Source organism: Apus apus, chromosome 2 (genome assembly GCF_020740795.1).
Source record: "Apus apus isolate bApuApu2 chromosome 2, bApuApu2.pri.cur, whole genome shotgun sequence".
Lineage (NCBI taxonomy): Eukaryota > Metazoa > Chordata > Aves > Apodiformes > Apodidae > Apus > Apus apus.
Genome location: NC_067283.1, coordinates 35,159,500 through 35,181,730, shown reverse-complemented (window position 1 = coordinate 35,181,730; position 22,231 = coordinate 35,159,500). Strand labels below are relative to the sequence as shown.

At 37.8% G+C, this 22,231-nt stretch overlaps 1 protein-coding gene across 1 annotated transcript in view; it reads left to right on the top strand.

Annotated features, from left to right (window-relative positions):
- JAZF1 (JAZF zinc finger 1) overlaps positions 1–22,231 on the top strand; it is a 191,301-nt gene that overhangs the window by 146,102 nt on the left and 22,968 nt on the right. The window contains exon 3 of the mRNA XM_051612172.1: positions 12,235–12,431. Coding sequence (XP_051468132.1) covers positions 12,235–12,431 — 197 coding nt within the window. The remainder of the gene's footprint in view (positions 1–12,234; positions 12,432–22,231) is intronic.

Below are 22,231 nucleotides of genomic sequence, written 5' to 3'. Positions count from 1 at the left end.
GTTGGAACTCAAACTGGTACATTGTAACTGCAGATTATAGTATTCAGATTTAAGTGATTCAAGTAATTTATAAAGCTTTTGCACAAGCAAACTGAAAGCTAAAATACTGATATTGTAATAAAAAGTAAATAAAACATACTTTTGTACATTAAGACCCAATTAAGGAGCATGATTTCATTTAACAAACTTAAAAACAGGCAGGTGATTTTTGCCAACATTACTGCAGCTGTGTTTTACATTAGGAAATTAATTAAAATAGTCATTTATACTTTTTTCCACTTACAAATCTTAGGCCTTTCTGTATTACACCATCTATTTTCTCTTCGATCATTGTGTTACGGTGCGTTTGTAATCTCACTTAGCAGGCTGCATTGCAACCTTGTTGGGTTTTTTTTTTTTCCCCTTACCTAATGAAAAAACAACTTTCTGCAATAACGCCAGCGAAGCAGATCAAACAGCGCTGAAGGAACTTCCCTGCTGTCTGCCTGAGAGGCAGCGCATTGTTAGTTATTTCAGATGTCAGTCCTTTTCTTCCGCATCCTAGCAGGGTTTCGCTGGTTTCATCAGATCACTCCGAGCTGGAGGTGGGAGGGTGGCTGCCGGCGAGGGACGCGAGGGAATGGTTTCTGTTAGACTGAGCGAAACTGGGGGGTTTACTGCTCTCGCATATGTGCCTGGGTCTGATAAAATAGCACACCCCGAGACTAATGGTGACAAAATTTCAAAATGCAAATCAGTGTTCTGCTTTTACACCTCACAGCTGACTGATGGGACCTCCGGAGTTATTCTTGATTCTTAGGTACTGCCTCCCCCTCCCGCTCAGTGATTCTGTAATGAACTGTTAACTTTGTCAGTTATTTGTTCCTTCAGGCAAATGAGCTTAAAGTGTAGAAAGGTACATTTTTAAAATAGCATGTGATTATAGAAATGAGACTTGTTTTTCCCTTTGTATGAAAGAGGAAAAACATGTATGATGGTTGTCTTCCTCCTCAACTTTCCCTTGTATACCTTCACCTGAACTTTCTTGCCTTTTAGGAGGAATCTTTCGTTTCGGCAGTTTTATGGATGTGTGACTCATTGCAGCAGAATCTGAAGGATTGGGAATGTTCAGTTTGCCATTTTAGTAGGGCTGGATTGTTTGTAAGTTGCTATCGTTCTTCCAAACAACTCAATGATGCCTGAAAATTCAGTTTATTAAGACCAGACATTTCACATTCCTAATGTTAAGATTGCTGCAATTTTCCATTATAAGCTTTACCCCACCCAGTCCTCTGAATACAGATTTATAAATCAGTTTTTTTAAGTGCTTCTCCATCAGAAACTTCAGTTACATTTTGAGCTTGAGAGAGCATCTTTTGAGCTGAATGCTTTTTCTTAATGAGGGGATCATATTCTATGTCGGTGTTCTCCCAGACGGATTTAGTGTTTCTTTAAAAAGAAAAAACAATAAATACATTGTAGTTGACTTTGGTGTCTTTGTCATTCAAAGAAAATCAGCATCTATAGATTTAAAGAGTTTATTTATTATGCAGCATATTATCACAGTTTCTTTTTACCATTTTTGTTGTTGAATGGGTATTCTGGATTTCTTACTGTATGGATGCTGCCAGAAGACCCACTGCAGAGAGTATGTGATAAATTTCTGAGACCAAAAAATGTGTTTGTTAATGTGTAATGTGTTTTACTGTGTGAAATGCCAAAGACTGGCTTATTTAGGCCGATTGATATTAGACATTCTTACAGCTAATAAGCAATGCTTTGTGATAATATCTATTTTTAAATTATTGCTTGATTAATCTCTCTTCGGGTGTTAACTTGAATTCTAAGAAGAACTTGGTGTGAAATGACACAAGAATACTCACACATAAATGAAACATTGCAGGAATAAAACATCTGACATTTCAGCTCCCTGCTTCTTAAAGCTCAAAGTCCTTGAGGCATTAATAAAACCAAACCAACTCCAACAGTAAAAGTGCATGTCATGCGTACACAGACCTATTTCTATGTAGGGCTGACTGAAATAATTTTTTTTTACATAAATAGTTATAATAAGCACTTCAAGAAGGAAAGAGGGTGGACCAGTAATGGAAAAAAATATGGTATTTTAGGTTAAGCACATATGAAAGTGAAACGTCTTACTGGAACTAGGCAATTTGACAATACTGGAGCCTGTGCAGAGAGCCAGAGCAGGGCTGGTACACTACTTAGTCCCACATAAGAACTATTTTGAGATTCAAGTCAACCGTAGGAGATACAGACCCTGTATTTTTATTCTGTGAGCAGCTCAATTCCATGTTCTCCAAGGAGATTGGAAATTTATTAAAGTTTACAGTTCCTAGAAATAAAAAGGCAAATACAATTTAATTTGCTCATACTTTCCTCCCACTAAAGTAAAGGTTAAATTTTCACTCTGCCATTGAGACTTTTGCACTTCATTCATGTGAAACCACAGAGCAGGCGAATAAGTAATAAAATGCAAAATAACAATATTTAAAATATTTAAATTGAATAACTGATAGGTTAAGTTAGAGTATTACTGAGAAGATTCCATCAGTACTCTTTCATGTGAGACCACCTTTAGTCATTATACTACCTTCATACTCAGAAAATTAAGTTGGGGGTTTTGTATATGTAACTCAAATTTTAAAACTGTCAGTGTGCATTTTTAAAATAATGTGTTTTAAAAAATACTTGAAATGTACAAATACTCCTTTATATTTCCCTTTATTGATGTCTGCTAAAATTCTCATTTTGGTCTCTGTAATGTTTTACGGCTGTGTGTCATTACATTATTCTTGTGTATTAACAGGGATATTAACTGAAATGTAAGGATTCATGAAGTTATAGTCAACAATTAATTAAACAATAATCCATAAAATATCTGTTGTTAGCATCAGGCAATGACTGTTTTCTTCATTAATGGCCGTAAGCAAAACCAAGGCTGACGAATGTCATAATAAGCCTGTTAATAAATGTAGGGAGAATGATTTCTGAATTGACGACTGCTACATTATGCTAAAGGCAGGATTTTACTGCAGCATTTTGAAAATCTATCCCAACTGTAAGAAAATCTGCAAATGTTTTACTCCATCTGAATGTTCCTTTTTTGCCAATGGCAAAACTCCGGAATTAGTTTGATAAGAAATAAGCTGATGTCGAGGCTGAGCAGAGCACAGGGAGCACCTTGATCAAATGTGCTTGAGAGGGTTATCACAACTTTAAATTCTTACTTATTTGAAACAGAGGTGACAATATCATGCCAAACAGCAGTGGTCTTCCTGTTAATTAACCTCCTTGAAGTATCTCATTTGCCTAACTATTGCCTCTTACTCCATGGAAATTGCAGAATTTTGGAGTTGCAGATAAGTTATAGCTCCTTTTGAAAACTCACTCATTTACTTCAAAATACAGGGGAAAACACTGGGGATGGATTGGGAGGGGGAAAGAAGAGAACTAGCAATATGTTTCTAATGTTTTGGAAATTACTGTTGCTCTCTTAAGTTGATTTTGGTGAGCTCTAGCTTTGTTCCTTTTAAACACAGAAATGTCATTTGTTTAACAACGGCAGAAAGACGATGTGGGCTTCTCCTCGAGTCCCCATCATCATTCCAGGGGATAAGTAATGAATTTTCATTATGAATAAATTATCTCAAATAAGACTAAATCTGTCCTGGTTGCATAACTGTTCTAATGTTACCTATCCATTGTGTATTTTTTCTGTCAATTAAAAAAATAAATAAAATGCAGTTCTGGATTTTGTATTTGGTGCATGGTCTGTGCAAATTCAAGAAAGAAAAGGCAAAAATACTGTATTGTTTAAAAAAACAACCAAACAAAAGCCTAAAAGTAAATAAATAAATGCCTTCTTTGGAAGACTCAGAACAAAACATTAATTTGTAAGTAAATAAATATTTTTACAGGGAACACAAAATACTAATTTAATTGTTTTAATTTTTAATTACGTTGGTGCTCCATGAAAAGTAGATATAGTACAGTAAGTGTAAGCATGGTACTAACAGAATAAAGGGGGGGGGAGGGAAGAAAAATACACTACTCTTTAAACAGAAAATACTAAAAAAAAAAATTAAATATATTATGAATATGTAATATATTAAATAAACATGGAGTATGAAGGTTTGGCGTATGTCCAGTGTTCAGGATTTGTCTTAATCCAAATATGAAATGTAATTCACACTGACGTTTTTGTCTGTATGTTTCTGAAATCAAGAGAGATATTAAATTCTTTTCCAGTACTTGTAACACTGCTTGCATTGATCAACAGTAAATAAACACAAATGTTTCACTGTAGGCAAGTACATGGTTTGGTAATTGTTGCTTTATTTTTATTCCATTTTAGTGATAATAATTTGGCATATCACTGTCCATTGGCTTCGTTTACATATATTTAAATATTAAGTTATTCAATCTTCTCAATTTTCCATGCTAGAAGCACAAAATATCTACTTGGGTGGATATTTTATTGTGTCTTATTGTATCTTTTAAGAATGTGTGAAGAGCAGGCAGTTAAAGTGAACAGGCTGAGCTCTTGTGATGGCAGTGAGTATGACTGCATGTTGTGTTTGAGGCTTTCCAGCAGTGAGGCAGAAATGCAATGCAAAGTCTGCTTTTAACTTACTTTTTTTAAGGCATGTTTGTATCCTATTAATCTCTACTGTCTCTGTTGAACATACACATATTCATAAAAATGTGTACTACACTATAGCTGATGTTATGGTGACAATATTTTTACATCTTGAGAAAACAGGTTCAATAATGGAAATTATAGAATTTCACTGGGAATAAATTATTCCCAAGAGTAATAATTAAAAGAAATCTGATTCTGTCCTGTCTCTAAGATACTCATGAGTTTGTCTTCAATATTCCTGATTTAGGACATAGGGATAGCTTTCACTAGGTGATTCTGAGTGTGACTGGTACTGAGAATGCATACTGAATTCCCTTGTGAGACCTGATCTCGGATGAATGTGCTTGTTGAATTCCTGCTCAGGTGCATGGTGGTTCTAGGGTATGCATTGGGTTGAAATCCTTCTTTCCAGAAACTTAAAAATGCCCTGTAGTAATTTATTTGATCTGGTTAAGGCCTATTGTGAAATGTTATATGGGTTTGGGGGAACAACAGAGAGGGGGGTATTATTTTGTGCTGTTTGTTCCCCATTTTTTATATTTTTTGGTGAAAACAGAAAATACAGACAAGCAAAAGGAGTTTTGTTAAAGCATATTTTTTAGCACTATGCATGTATTCTATAATCTAAATAGTGAGGAAGAATGTGTGTGATGATGGATACATCTTAATGGGGCTTTTTCACACTGAGATTTCTTTTTAGGGTTTGCTAAAACTAATGGAAGATCTCTAAAGACAGAAATGCTTGGTAACTTCTGTGAAGCAAGAGGTTTGTACAGAGCTGCAAAATACTTGTTCCTCTCACACTAGAAGGAATGGTATGTGAAAGTGCTCAAGGGTGTTCATCAAATAATATGTGTTAATGGATGGTATGAAGCTTGCTCATATATTTCTTTCTTCATTATCACATAAACAGAGTGGCAAGGCATTACTCAGGACAATGATTGTCTTTGCTTGGCCCAGTTTTGTGAAGTTCAACTGAGAAAAGCCTTTCATCATTCCCAGGAGACAAGACAGCCTATTGCTGAGCTCCCCACCCCGTATTTTCAGCAGATTTTTCCTTAACCCAGTGATAGTTCAACTTAATAGTTGTCTCATTTTCCCAGCAACACCTAAACCAAACCACGTTTCTTTGTCATTTCTTGCAAATGCAGCAAAGAGTGTGGAGGACAGTTCCTGACTGAGGGGTTCACAAGTGCATTTCAAGGTCTGCAGAGTCCCACCCTACTGCAATGGGGTCCTGCCCTGAGAAGTGGATTCTCCCAATCCCTCTTCAAAGTAAAGGTCTCCTGAAAAAGGTTTTAAAGTACTGTGAAACTAGAGGTGCTTTCTCTCCTAGCCTTGCTCCCCCGGCCAACCACTGCTAATGCAATGAGGAAGACTGGGAGTTTATCTCTACCTCCTTATTGCTCTTAGTACAACACTGACAAAGAGCTGCATAAACATCTTGAGACAAAAGTTGGAAAAGATTGAAGGGAAAAGTAGATGTAACCAGCATCTTGCTCTGAGAGTAGCAGGAGAATTAATGTGGGGCTTTCAGTATGTGGTTAAATTAGTGCTTGCCACTTTTGATCAAAATATAATACAACCAGAAGGTAGCACAAATCTGCAGTAAAGCATTGTGAAAATTTGTCTCCTCTTTCCAATGAGTCTTGAAGCTGACCAGGTGTTTGGTTAAGAAACAGTCTGCTGAAATACGAGTGGTGGAAGCTCAGCAGCATGATTTCACATCTTGTGGGAAATGTGATGGCCTTTTCCCAGTACAGGTTAGCCAAATTAGGTAAATGTGAATATGAGCTGAACATTAATATCAACTTTTTTTCTATAATTTTCTGTGTGATAGTGAGAAAAGGTCAGAACTGATTCTGTTCTGTTACCTTTTCCCATTGTGATTAGTGCAGCTTGTGACTGGTGAGGCACTGGACAAGGTTGTTGTCAGGTAGTGCTGTCATTTTATTCAGCTAAGGTGCAACTGGACAATTTCATGGAGCAGTCCTGGGCTTGAGCATATCTGCAGTGTAATCTGCTTGTTTTGCAAACTCAGGATAATCCCCCTTCCCTCTATAGTGTGTGGATGCAGTAGCTGGAGAACGATAGACTTGTGATTGCATCATCTCCTATGTTTATGTATGTTTTAGAGACTATATCGTGAGGAAACCAAATGTAGAAAGTTAATATTCAGATCCCACAAGGTAGCTGTGATTTACCTTCTTCACTGCCTGTGTAAATGTCTGTGGATGTAGAAACAGGGCTAACTTCCTCCATCAGCAAGCTATAACAGCGAGGAAGAGGAGGAAAGGGCACCTCATACCCGTACGGTCATTATTTAGAAGATATATTCTGAACGGCAACGTGTTTGGTTTATTTCCTCTTCAAGTGAAATCTCAAGGAAAAATTTTCAGCTTATTTGCAACTCACTTTTATAACTACCCTTATCCTCAATCTGGGCGTATGAGTCCAGAGCTCTTAAACTGTCTTAGCATTGTGGGTAGTAAGAGTTTTCTGATAAACTACCTCTGACATCATCATGTGAATCATCCTGGGGCATGATCCTGAAACACCCAGTACACACTAATACCTCAAGGAAATTTCTAGGAGAGTGTGTTCTGCTACTGTTCATTCTTGATTCCAAAGCTTTTGGGAGCAAGAGGACTTAAAAAACATTGCAAAGGTTTGATTTGAAAAGGCTTTTTTTGATTTGAACATCATCTCTGTTTTTTTTTTTTTGGTCACTTTTTATGTTGATAACAACAGCTAATGATGTTTGCATTATATTGCCACCTATATGGAAGGTTGTGCAACACTTTCCATTCTAAGACTGTTTCAGTTGCTTATTATGTTGCCAACATTTGGCTGTTTGGGCTGCAATTTTCCATGCTGGGTGTCTCCTTAAGGCTGAATTTCTTGGGAAAGTTTCAATAAAAATACTTGAATCATTCCAGAGAATGAGAGGAGGGGGAAATACTAGATTTTGCTCATGTTTATGAAAGTTGCTGCAAACACTTGATTCAAAAATCATTGCACCAATGTATTTTGGAGCGGGGACTTGAATTATTAGGAAGGTAAAGGGCAAGGAAAGAAAAAATTAGATATTTCCTTCTAAGGAATGGGCTACTCCCTGATGTTATGAACCATCTGTATAAGAAAGCACACAAACCCCATGCTTGGCAAAACAGCATCAATGAATGGCTGGGAACTGAATCATTCTCTGTGTTCCATAGTGCCTACATGGTATATTGGATTTGGAGAGAGGCTTATGAGGTGTAAACACAACCCTGTGTAACAGGGAAGATTTCTAAAATCTGTGTAGCCGTGGAACTAGAGGTGCAGGGTTATAAAGTTAAGAATAAGTTGAAAATGGCAGAGGTATGTTTGCTCAGAAAGGAGATGGATCCAAAGATGGTGAGAGTATTAAGGAAGGAGATGGGTTTTAACCTAAGTGGTCTTAGAGCAGCCTTTGTTAGTTCCAGTTCATTTTCTGTTTCCCACACATCTTGTGCATTTGAATGTGGCTGGGAAAATTGTATGTGATCATGTAATTTAGAGACCAGTAATCAGCCTTAATTCCAGCATGTTTTATTTCTGAACACTCGATGTTGCAACCATAATGTAATTTCAACATGAAAATTAAAGCCTTAGTTGGAAATGGCGCTCTGTACCCATTGTTAAAACACTTATATTGTAAGCTTTGGAGAATACCACCATGGTTAGCCACAAGTATAAGAGTGCATTTCAATCAAAATACTGAAAAATGTTTTCTGTTAATCCATCTAGACAAGTTTATTTTTCAAAATCTTATCATTGCTAGTTCTTCAGCAAACATTTATGAGACTATTTGGATTCAAAGAGGTGAATTCCATACTTGAGATATCAGGAACTGAACTTCTCAACAGACTCTGCCTCCCATTTCTCTCAGGTGCACAGTGTAGACAATAACATTTTGGAATATACCCAGCATGCTTAGCCCAAACGGGAGCAAGTTAACAGGACAGGGAGATGTTTCAGCTATAACTTCAAATTTTCCTGATTTTTATGGACTTCAACCAGACTGGTTATACCTGAATACTATTTTAGCATGGTTATTTGTGGCTGAGTTTATTAAATAGCTGCAGCTTTTAATATCTCACACTTGAGGTTATCTTCCAGGTTTTCAAGGATTTGTAATGTTGCCAGAATGCTTTTCTTAAGGAATAAGGATTCCCATACAGAAGCGAGCATACATCATAGTACAAATTCCAAAAATAGTGACTTAGACATTTCCTAGTTAGAGGAAAGCAAATGTGTATTTGAACGCCCATTTTATTAAGAACCTTTTACTTCTTTTTTTCTTGAATGAAACTTAGACTTCTATTTGTGGATTGTTTTGGCAATAATATCTGCACCCTTGTTTAAAAAAGAGAAATTTAAAATTGAACTGTTATTATGGACATCTGCTTTTTAAATATTAACTTCATATAAATACTATATCTGGGTTTGACATGATACGTTGTTTCTGTTCAAAGAAGATAAATTGTCATGTCATATACCTGTTTATTAATGTATACGGATTGTGTGTTGGTGTTACGTATCATGGCAAAGATCCACATATTAATGTCTTCATGGTATAGTTGGACAGGATACATTTTTGTTGCTCTAATGGTGCTTAAAATTTTATGCCACAGTGTTTTGAGCCTGTGTTAAGAGTAAACAAATCTCTTTGGAAAAAGAGTGGATTTTTTGTTACCTAGGCCAGATTTTTCTTTTATATTTGGCAGAGATGCCTAAACTCCCATTTTTTTATTTATCCTTTTCCCTTCCCTATGCACCCCTTACTGTTCCAAAAGAGCTGTTTTTTCTCGGAGGTCTCTCCGTAAGTGCAGTCAAGTCTGGACTCATAGCCAGCTTATACCCAGACAGCCTGTGTGTTGTAAGCAGTAATAAAATGTTTGGTTTCTATGGAGCTAAATTAACCTAGTGATTCACATTAATTTAAACTTTGGTGGAGGCCCACAGAACAAACTGGACTGTCCTAGAGCACCATGTTACAGATGCTGTGGTAGATACTATGTACTGCAGTGGGACCCACTGTAACCTGATGGTTTTGTGCAGTGCAGTGCAGTTAATGTGGTACTATGCTCTGCAGAATCGGGTTGTCCTGCCAGCCTGTCACCTGATGCTTCATACAATGGCAGGAATTGTGAACCAGATGACTGGTGTGGCAGTACTCCCTCTGCCTCCCCCTCCTCAGGGACTGCTGCCCTGCCTTGGGAGCTAAAGGTGGATCTCCTAGTTCTCTGTTGGATTCTGGATGTATGTCAGGAATTGTTTCCATGTCTTCTCACTTGCTCACTCACCCCCATGCCCCTAACCCCAGCGGGATAGGGAAGAATATAGAAGGAGCAGAAGCAGGAAACCTCGTGGGCTGAAATAAAGGGAATCACTTACCAAGTATTGTCATGGACAAAATAGACTTGACCTGGGGAATTTAACTTAATTTATTGCCAGCTAATGTAAGTACTTAATTACTGATTCAGGTATTGGTTATTGAGAAACAAAAGAAAAAGCCTAAAACACCGAGGGAGAAAGAAACCACCTTTCCTCCCCCTTTCCCAGGCTCACCTTCCCTCCCAGGCACACTTCACTCCAAACATATTTCCTCCTCTGCTGCTACAGGCCATACTCAGTCCCTTCAGTGAGGCAACAAATGGTGCAGGAAAGTGTCAGGTTGTAGTGGTTTGTCTCTGCCACCTCTTTTTGTCATTTTTGACCTGTACTCTGACGTTGGTCACCTGCAGACTGCAGTACCACCAGAGGTATACCTGCTCTCCACCATGCAGTACTCCTCTGACCTTGTTATTCTTCCATTCCCTCTGTTTTTTCCTCCTCTGTTTCCCCAGCCTCTCTCTCCCTCCAGCATGTTCCACCAATCCTTAAATCCATTTTCCTTGAGATGCCACCAGCTTCACTGATGGGCTCATCTTTGTCATGTGGTGGGTCCATTGTGGAGCTGACTGAAACCACCCGTGTCTGGCATGAGGCAGACCCTGACCTCTTCATACTGTGCAGTCCCTCTGCTACCAAAACCTTGCCACCTCCATCCAATACAACAACTCAGCATCTTCATAATTTCCTCCATGGACTTGTTCTCTATGGCTACTATTCCTGAGTCTGTCTCATTCTCTTTCCTAGGCTCCTCTGAGGAGAGTGTGACTATTGAGAGAAAGCCAGGTCACCCTCACTTAGTCCAATACAAATAAACACTGGTACTTTTTGTCATTCTATTTCCTTACTGGATCACAAATGTGAGTTTCTGATGACAGCTGGCTCTGAGGTGAGAGCAGCATACCAGCTGCGCTGCGTTCTCACCTCTCTGAATGCACCTTTCAAGGTTTGCCAAGATTGCAACGGCTCATTATGTAAAGCTTGTGTCTTGGCTAAGGCATGGTTTGCTTTGTCTAACCTGGTCAGACAAATGTCTAGGTTTAACTCATTCTGTATCACATGCTAGTGCGTATTGTTTTATTCATTGACAGGTGTAGTTTGTACTTTAACATGAAGGACAGAGGACTCTACAGACAAGGTGATTTCTTTAGCCTGTCTTTTTAGGAATCCTTCAAGATTGCTCTTTATGCAGTGGAGAGAAAAGTCAAAGGATTAAAATATTGCTTGAATGCTAAGTGCATGAAGTCCGAGTTGCAGAAATCCCACTGTGGGGAACTCTAGTGCTTCCAAGGGAGGGTTGATACAGGTGCCAGCAGTGATGCTTTGAATGTCAACATAATCCTGTATCAGGTGTTCTGGTGTAACTCTGTGTAAGCACTTGGAATAAAAGCAATCTTTTTCACTTCAACTGTTCTTTACTTGGAAGGAATCCCAATAGAAGTGAAAAAAGCTATTTTTCTTCTAGGTGAGATATCCCATGCAAAAAATTGCACTGCTGGGGTTACTGCACTACTCGTGCACACCTTGCATCATGCTGGTGGAATTCCCTCTCAGCGGCCCACAGAAATGAACTTTGAGTTGCATTAAACCTTCAGCAGCATGTACCAGAGCTCTACATAGAAACTTCATTTAGTTTTCAAGGGTTGAGAACTCCTGTGAGGAATTGCATTTTAATTGGACATGTTTATGTCAGGCAACATTGTTGAAAACCTTTAGCAAAAAGATGTGATTATTTTAAGTTGGAAGTTACGAATTTACACAATGTAATTCATACTGTCCCTTTGATCTTCAGATTCAATAGCTTTACTCCTAACATTTTTCTCTTTTAAAGCTACTCAAATACTTTTTCACAGAAGGATTGAGTGCAATTATTGTAAAGGATTGAGTATAGTTCTTGTAATACTGTGTGCAGTGCTGATCTCTTGTTGGAGTTTAAGAAGACTTGTATGTTTGCAGATGACACAGATGTCTAATGTAAGTTCTGTTGAAATCAGTAGCAAATGGCCCAGATTTTGAACACCTGAAATGCTTGTTGCTGAGGAACTTGTCATGGCTGAGTTTCATCCTCTATTTGGTCACTGAGGGCAAAAAATATTTATTTTATCTGTACCAAAAGCTTGCTTGCAGGCAGTGTTTCAAGCTTCTCATCTTCATGATTGTCGTTGTTCTAGATTTATGACTGATGCAGCTCGACGTGAGCAGGAGTCTTTGAAGAAGAAGATTCAACCAAAGCTCTCTTTGACTTTGTCAAGCACAGTGTCCCGTGGGAATGTATCTACTCCACCTCGCCACAGCAGTGGAAGCCTTACTCCTCCAGTCACCCCTCCAATCACTCCCTCCTCTTCTTTTCGCAGTAGTACTCCTACAGGTAAACACCTACTGTTTGGTTTATCCCAAATAAACTAGCAATTTTGCTACATGGCATTTGGAGAACAATAGACATACTGAGGCATTGGGAAGAAGATCCCCTAAAAATAAGACATAAAAGTGTTGGGCTCCTTTATTTGCATTTGGTTTGCAATCTCTAAAATATCTTTGGACATTTTTTTCCAGATTCTTTGCTAAAGCTGAGAAGTCCATTTAACTTTTAAAATTGCAGCTGAAATTATTACACAAAGAAATTAATCTTACCAGAAATATCAAATGTGCAAAAGGCCCCTGATGTATCAGTAGAAGAGCTGTAATGGTAAATGATACAGTGTTAATTTAAAATACAAGTAAAAGTGGTCAGGATCTTCCCCCCTGCCCCTAGCTTTGAGGGTGACTGAATTAATAGATGAGTGGATGGAGAGAAATGTTCAGCTGCTGTCATCAAGTAGACATGACTTTCATTAGGAAACTGTGTTCAAAAAAAGTGATCTGTATTTTCTTCAAAAACATGTATTCTAGTAGTCTTCCCAGGTATAAAATTCCTGGGAAATTTTTTTGCATTGCAACTGAAAATTGTAGATCTCTTGGCACAAGTCAGTCTGGTTTACATTATGTAGAGATCATGTCTGATAATTCTGATATGCTTCAGAATAAATACCTACTGGTATTTCCTTCTGAAAAGCTAAATGCATATAATACACATGTCTGATAATTCTGATATGCTTCAGAATAAATACCTACTGGTATTTCCTTCTGAAAAGCTAAATGCATATAATACACATTTTCTGTTCCATAATAAATAGGCTCAACATACTATTCTTAATAGGAAATCACATGAACATCCCTGCTTTGATAAACTGCTATGTCATGTGTTTAATATAAGCTATTTAATGGTTTAGTATTAATGATTCAATGGAAAAGTTGTAGCAGTTCTCACAATGCTCTGTCTGCAAGTTCTGAAATGAATTGGTTGTTCAATGTGTCCTTGGCTATGAAAAAGGGAAGTATGTTGAGAACAGGTAAATGATAAAGTCCTAATGTAATACAGAAAAATTTAAAACTAAGATTGTCTTAATTATCTCCAATCTGAAACAAACTCATTGATTTCCTTGGCATCCTACAGATGTCAAGGAATTCCTGCTTTCTTTTGTTTTACTTTTTGTACAGCTCCACCTGGGAAGGCTAATTCATGATGTGGTCAGGTAGTATAAATTAGTACATCTGTCAGAAACATTGGTTAACAATGTACTCTTTGAAACATATTCCATCAAATACTAAAGAAAAAGCCAGTATCTGTCTACTGAAATACTTTTATTACAGACTTTTTAAGTTACTCAGAGTGTTGTTTTACCTGTAGCTGGGGGAGAATCAGGTTGTTTTGCCTGAGTTTCTGAGAGTCCTGCCTGCCAGGTTATAAATAATACCAGCTTCCACTTTCTGCACCTTCTCTTCCAAGTTCCATGTTGGAGCCCTGTTGCCAGGTTAGGGTTTGTAATAGCCTGATAGCAAAAACTGTGTATTCTTTCTTGAAGATTTTATATTTTAATTAACTAGGAATTGAGATTTCAGCAGCCTCACCCCAGAATTTCCATTTTTGTCACCTTTAAAGTTTTTATGGTTCTAAAATAAGCATGTAGATTTTTCTGAGAACTACAGAATTTTTTGCAGTGTTTGCTTTTTTTGCAGGATTTTGTTCTCTGTAATGGTTGTAACTTACTTAGATGAGGTGCTCCGAGTCCTGCTGCAGCTGAGCTGCTTTTTCTGTCAGCGCAGTGCCTGCAGAGGGAGCCCAGGAAAGCCAGCAGACTAATTTTAGACAGGCAGCTCACATGTCTGTTGCTGGCTGATGTGCATCTTTTTCCCTTAAGTGCATGTATATATGGCAGTCAACTAGCAAAGTGATAACACCAAAGATAGTTAGGCAAGATCTGTTTCAGGGAAGCCATTTAGAGCATGTAAATCGTCCTGCATGTCAGCCTTGCAGTGCCTACACAGCTCCCAAGCCCTGCAGGCATACCCTCCACTGCATCCAGTGACAATGAAAAATATTGCTGTATTCCTTCTGTGTGATCCTGTTTGATTTGTACTCTGACCAAACTCTTGTTAACTCATCTTTGAATACAGGTAAACATGTATGTTGTGGTTTTTCCTTAGGTTGCCTGAAAGATCATCTGAAAGATAATCTGGATTGATGTTAAGTATTTGTTACAATCCAAATATAAGCATTGTCCTCATTCTACTTTAGACCTACACTTTGTAAGAAATAATATGGGATTGCTCTGAACCAAATTTATTGATTAAAAGTTCAGAATGGCATTTTCTCTTTTATTATCTTCCATCTCCGTTGTTCAAGACTTTGTTTTAGGGTACCAAACATCAGCAGTGTGCCTGACATTACTACTACTGCACAGGGTGTGACTCCAAGATGGTGCCACTTTAAATGCCAGAGAGAAAGCGCACTTTACAGGCTCATGAGGTGACATACAAATAAGCATATCTGTCAGCAGAGAGCGTCTGTGCTTTATGGCTGATTGCCATTCTTGTTTGAGGTAGAAAGCAGAAACCTCACTAATCTTTTGGTTCCCATTTTCCATGTGGTGTCCTCCCTGTAAGTGTGGTGCTTGTCCTGGCTTTGCTAGGTGTGGTGGTCTTGGGTGAAGGCAGCCAGCTGCCTGAATCCCAGTCATCTCTGTTTACATCCTTACAGCTAAGTCTTGCCATTTGCTCGTGGTTGTTAAGCTACTGTTGCCATTTTTCAGCAAAGCATAATTTCATATAATGGTCTCTCATCCATGTATTGACCAGACTCAAGCCCACTTAGCTTGTGAAATTTGATAAGAAACAGTTCAAGGTGGTTTGGCTGCAGAGAATGTTCGTTAAAGTTTCACTGTAAAAATCCATGCCAAAAGACTGCGGGCCAAATTTGCAGACAGTTGAGCAGCTTCCAAGCTGACACACATACATGTTGCAAATGTTGCATGCATATGTATAGCACCTTCTTCTGCCTAAATGAGATTTTTACTGTAGAAGCAGAAATATTCAGCAAAGAAGTGTGCTCTTTCAGGCTCTTCTCAGGTAATGAGGCAGACGCATATTTATCTGCAGACTCTGTATGTGTTAGTCCCCTGAAATGGCCCATTTGTGGTTTTGTTGGTAAGTAGAAATGCAGCAGTTAATTTTCTCTACCTCCCCTCTGTTCCCTCAGGGGTGACTGGCATGTGCTCTTGGCTTACATTTGGCTTTTTGTTCCCTCTCCTGTAACAAGTTTTCTCTTCTTCTTAAGACCTGCATCTTCTAATGATTGTAGAAAGTTCACTTTAAAAATTTGTTCCAGTTTTTGTTTAACAATAGTGTCTCCCAGGAGACTTCGTTTAGAAGACTTAAATGTTCTTGTTAGAGTTCACAGGCGGGATTTAGCAAAATAAATGGCTTCCATCAGCAATACAGACTCCTTAGGGTGATGGGGAAATATAGCTAAGTAGCACCAGCACATAGCTTATTTTGGAAAGACTTTAACAGTCTGCAAACGTTGAAATATATCTTTATTTAAGGAGCACTCAATTAAGTCACAAAAACTTATGTTGCCTTTATTTTTAAATGTCAATCTTAAACCCACAAAACTAATGAAGTCTAGTTATGGATAAAAATGAGGCTGACATTGCATCTTTAACATACGCTGTCAATTTTTTAAGTGTTTTCATACATCTGTGTGGCTCACAGATGAATTTCCACCCCTAGCTTCCTGACTTCTGAGTGTAAGTCAGAGCATTGACATTCCTTTGAAAACTATGGTATCTCTTCGCACTGAAAAGCTTTAAGAAAGATTCAGTGATGGTGACTCATTGATAATTCATTATTAAAATAACCTGATCCCAATTTTAGTTACAAAAGTAATTCATGGTGATGTGTCTCAAACTTAAAAATAAATAAGTAAATAAATCAATTAAGCCACTTTTGCAATGAAGGAATGCCAAAAAATCATCCCAAACCACTGCTTTGTGTTTGTTTTTTCTTCCATATTTAAGACTTTTTTGTTAAATGATTCCAGGCCTGGGATAGTAAATTTCAGCCTGGAGTGAATTTTTTGCCTTCTTATAAATCCTAAAGCAAGAGTTTTATACTACCAACTGGCTTTTTAATGGCTCAACCCTAAGTCTTGCCCACCCCCCAAAAAAAGCTGAAATATTTTCAAATGCCATAATTAGCATTACATTTTGCTCTGAAGAATCTGGCTCTCAGACCTCCTTTCCTGTTTATTTTTATTTTAATAGATTACAAGTTATAACATTTATGCTGTTTTTAGAGGTTTATAGACCTGCTTACTGCCTGATTGTGTTAGGCAGCGGATGGCAGCCGGTCCTGGCAGCAAGCAGTGAGGATGCTGTGGTTGGCTGGAAGAGCTGCAGCCGTCTGTCAGTCCTTCCACTTGTAAAGGAGATGAAAGAGTGGTGTTTTCATGGGTGGTCATAGCTGACCCCATGCGAGAACTGGCAAGTCCCATTTTGCTTTGCAGCTGTCATTTAAGTAGGTGACTAACTATTGGTTTATCTTAGTAATCAGGATAAATGCCTTTCTAGGGAGTCATATTTGTGCAGTTATTTTTGATTGATTGCATTTGAAAGATTTTACCTTTCCTTCATATGGCAAACTTCCTTGAAATTTCCACTAGTCCAGTCTCAGTATTTATAAAAGTGACCCCATTTTCCACCTATAGAAAATAGCTAGTTTTTCAATCTCTTTTTTTTTTTTCTTTCTAGTAAAACATGAAAGTAATAATTAATTTTAATTTGGAGTAAAAAGTACTTCATAGGATTGACTTTAACCTTAAAGGAATCTTAAGATATAAACAGTAATACTGTAATAAAATATGCTTAAAAATTCAATACAGCAATATTATAAGACTTTTTTAAAATTATGACTGAGGCTTTCAAGGTAATACTATTGATGTAGAAACCACTACACTTGCTATCTGAGGATGCTATTTGAATGATGATTTAGTAGTTCTATAGTAATTGAGTAGTTTTTTAGATATAGAGAGCATATTCTTAAACTGAAATTAAGACTGATTTGTAACTGTGTCAATAATCCTAAAGCTGCACTGTTTCAGCCAGTTAGATCATATGTGAAATGGGTCAATTTTTTTCTAACAAATCATACTAGTGGTGAACAATGTCTTTTATATACTATGTGATTTAAAGACAGAAAGTGGAATTTAATATATTTTCAATTTAAAAAAAAAAGAGTCTTCACCTAGTGTGTGTTTTCAGAGCCTGGTGTAATTAGATGTACTTTTGACTGCATTCTTAAATATCTACAAGGATTTTAAATATATTTGTGTGTGTTGTAGGTTTATTTAACAAGCTACATTAAAGGGAATCTTTTACCATTTACATAATTAGGGAGTATCTTCTAAGATTAAAATATTGCATATATAGCCTTCTATTCAATACAATTAATAGATTTTTAAAACTCAAACTAATAATCTTTTCCTCAGGTGGATTTTGTTCGGGGTTCAAATGCAACTACTAGCAAAACAGTGACCAAAGAATTACAGCTTCCTTCTTGTGTTAATGCGTGTTCTTGCTACTGATTAAATAATTTAGAGTTTCATTGTTCCGTCTGTAGGTGACTAATTTAAAGGGGAAGAAAGTCTGTGTTTTATAACTAAAGATCCCCTTTCTCCTCCCGCCAAAGGCAGTTGATACTTGGAAGTTAATTTGTAAGGATCCACCTTACTTCTGGTTCATTAAGGACTTGTCTGTTGTTAGAGCTTTGATTCTGGGAAGCAAAACACTGTCACATTTTGAGTTTTCCCAATAAACCTCGTTATTTCAAGTAATGTTATCTCAATGGCATGAAAAATAGGGTTCCTGTGATTCTGCTGTATAGCATTTGCCTTCATGGATAACTCATGAAGGCATTTCCAGGGCCTCCCCTTGAATCTGTTCCCTTTTCCAAGAATGCAAAAGTTGAAAGAAATCCACCCATTGTTTGCTGGGAATAGCAATCAGAACCCCAATAGTAACCAGCCTTTGGAATTGGACATTAAAATGAAGTCAGAGGCATGCTGGAAACTAGTATGTTTTAGATTCTAAATGTGTGTTTAATTTTTTCACTTTAAGTTGTTTAAAAAAATATTGTCTTGTTGTAATGCAAAAGCTCATACCTTTTCATAGGTATCAAGGCAGCTAACATTTCAGTACAGTTTCCATATGTTACACTTTAAACAACGAAGTAATCATATGGCAGGGACAGCTGTTATGCAGCATGCTATAACAGAATGTTAAACAGAATCCAGCAAGAAAAAGAGGTCTGCTCAGCTAAGCTACTTTGTCAGTTTAAAGTGGACAGTAGAAATGTAAAATAACAAGGATTTCCCCCCCAGAAGTGAACTGAGGACTGAGGGGAGGAGGAGTTAGTTGGTGAAATTTTTTTAGTTTACAGATGTGCTAAAAATATGTAGCCAAATTAATCTGAATTTGTAGCAGAACTGCTATTTATATCAGAATTTCTTAGGCTTCTGTCAGCAGGTGGCATTTCTGAACTCCGTGTTAGGTTTAATCAGAGTAGACTGTGAACCATTAAATCCACTATTCATTTGATAATCTGCAACAGCATTTTCCTTGGACAATGCAAATTATCTTAATACTCTACGGCTAGAGAGAGCTTGCACTTTTGTGGTGGTCGTCTTTTTTTAAAGTTTGTGCATGGCAAAATATTCTTCAAATTCAAGATTTGCTTGAAATTACAGTTGGGAGTCAGGACAAGTTAGTGGAAACAAGTACATCCTGATAGCTTTTTGAAAATCATGCTACAAAATTGGGTCACATGCACTTAAGCACGATTACTTTTAAGCACTTAGAACTCACTGAGGAGATGAATGCCTGATTTAGCATGTAACAAGGGTTTTGTCAGATTGGAATGAATTATTTTGCACTTAAAGAGTTTCAAGTTCAAGAATTTACATATGCACAAAAGCCTAACTTCAGCCATTCACTTCAAAAACTCTTCACCTGTGTTAGCGTATTGTAAATTCTCAGGTTGAATTATTGCACCTTATCTTAATGTAGTGTAGTATCATGCAGAAGTTATTGAAAAAATAATGAAAAGTAGAAATATGATATGAAATCCCAGGGTTCTTGTATTAAATCATTGCTGACAAGGGGGCTGAGTGCTACATTTTTGTGTGTTTGACTTACGGGGTGTCTAGCATAGTAAAGCACGAACCAACCAAGTTCTACTACAGTTTGAAAAACACACTTTCAGATGTCTGAGGAGCCATCTCATTAGTTGTTCAGATTGACAGAAGTTTCTACTTGTTTAATTGCCTGTTCAGAGACTGAAAAACTTATATGCTATGTTTTTATTAAAAATTAGATATATAGACCCACTATTGTATAAACAGTATGGGCAAATAACTAAGCCATACTTCACAAAATGAAGACCAAATTCTGTTTGCCAACATAATGGAAGTTTGTCTGAATGCATTCAATGTTTCAGGCCTGCAAGGTTCAATAAAATCTATGATAAAATATCTTGAGGCAACCGTATTGTGGTCTGAGGGTATTCACTGGTGCCAGGATTTCACATTTCTGTGCAGATGATGAAAGATAACTTTTTTTATAATTATTGGAGCCAAAACGGTTCCATCTAATTGCAGGTTTGGGGGCCTACGTTAATCCTGCACACTAATTAATCTCTACACGTGTTTCCCCAGGATTTAGGAGTCTGAGGCGCCTAGTCTAACAGAGCCTTATGGGTGTTCTTGTAAAAATAAATGCATAAATAATAATTTAAAAAATAATGAACGTCATTGTGCAAAACAGTTGATCAACATATGACTTAACTATAATGTATGTGTGTGCTTAGACATGGTATGAGATTTTAACATGAGCTTCTGGTTGAGGTCGTGACTGAGCATACATAATAAGTAAAATCTGTGGTAGTTTCTAGTTTCTGCCTTAAGGAATAAAGCCATAGTAGGAGGTTTCCAATAACAATGAAAAATAATAAGTAAAAGTGCAATTATTTCCTGTGGGGGTTTTCTTAGCACAGGTGGGATTTGGTCCCAGCAACAGCTAAAAGAGCTAGATGCCACTTTCCTCTTCTAGGGAACCAGGCCTTAACCTCGTACATTACTTCCAGTAATCCAGAGTGAAAAATACTCAAGTGCTCGTTACTGTGCTTGGCTAATTTTTTTTATTTTTTTTTTTTCCTAGCAGTCATTTGCTGTCAGGTGGCTGTCTGGCTTCATTAGAGAGGGAAAGAAGGGTATGTGTTATATTGGTTAAACTAGACCAAATGGAAAGAACATACTGAAACTTGAGCTTGGAGGATCTGTGGAACAAAGATGGTGTGTGAAACAAGATGTATCTTAGGCACAGCAGCAGCGCTGTTTATCATATCATGGGCGTGACTGCATGGCAAATAATAATTACTAACTTATAGCCCCAAATAGCTTTAAATTATCATGAGGATCAAGAACATTTATCTTAGTCAAACCTGCGCAAGTTTGTGGCTCAGTGATTTCCAGGTACACCTAGATTGTGTGGAAGTAGCTGTATCTTGATGTCCCAAAATACCTGGAAGTCTCTTCCACTGAGGGACCACCAGCAGACTGTTGTAACTGTCATTGCTTCTGTTTTCTTTATCTGTTCTTGTGAAATTCTGATAAAGCAGTGGCAATAAGTAAAGGTAGCCTACAGTGACAGATTAGTTTATCATATTTACTGTTGGAAATAAAGTAGATAAACAATAACATCTTGTGAGAACGTGGAGAGGGCTCTAGCACCAAGGTGTTGCTGAGAGTCAAGAGTCAAGAAGGGGAAATGGTATGCAGAAAGGAAAGGGGAGAGAGATTTTGCCTAAGAAATCTCAATAAGACATAGCTGTTTACAGACATAGCTTTTCTTTGTAAGTTATTTAATTTTTATCTTTGATCTACGAAAGAGTATCTTGATTTTTCTCCTTCATACAATTGCATTACATGCCTTTTTTTTGAAACCTAGCTGTGGGATTTCCTGCATACCTGCACTGCTGTTTGGCTGGACCCTAAAGGAAGGGTGAGAGTTGCCCCAGGTTTGATGACTAATTCTTTTTTCAAGGTTTTTAATTAACGGACTGGGGAACATCTGTCATACGAGGAAAGGCTGAGACTTGGGGCAGTTTAGTCTTGAGTAAAGAAGACTGAGAGGGGACCTTATTAATGTCTACAAATATCTGAAGGGTGGATGTCAAGAATGGGCCAATCTCTTTTCAGTGGTGCCCTGTAATAGGACAAGGGGAAACAGCACCAAGCTACAACACAAGAAATTCCACCTCAACATGAGGAAAAACTTCTTTACTGTGAGGATGATGGAGCACTGGAACAGGCTGCCCAGGGAGGTTGTGGAGTCTCCTTCTCTGGAGACTTTTCAAGACCCATCTGATTGTGTTCCTGTGTGATCTGCCCTAGGTGTTCCTGCTGCAGCAGGGGGGTTGGACTCAATGATCTTCAGAGGTCCTTTCCGACCCCTCTGATTCTATGATTCTGTAAGGGAGGCCATGGTGTCAAATTTTTTTGTCTCCTAGGCAAAACTGGAATCTTTAAGGACTCTGCAAACCCCAGCCCCCAGTGGCCTTACTGGATTTATCTGGTTTGGTTTACAGTAGTTTTGGGACTTCTCAGAGGCCACCTCTTGTGTTGCAGATGGACCAGGTGAGAGAGAAGTGACGTTCAGTGTTTGCAAGGAGCGTAGGGCCCCAAGCGCATGACTTTGTATCTTTCAAAGTCCTGTGGCTTTGGGGTATGGATCCTGG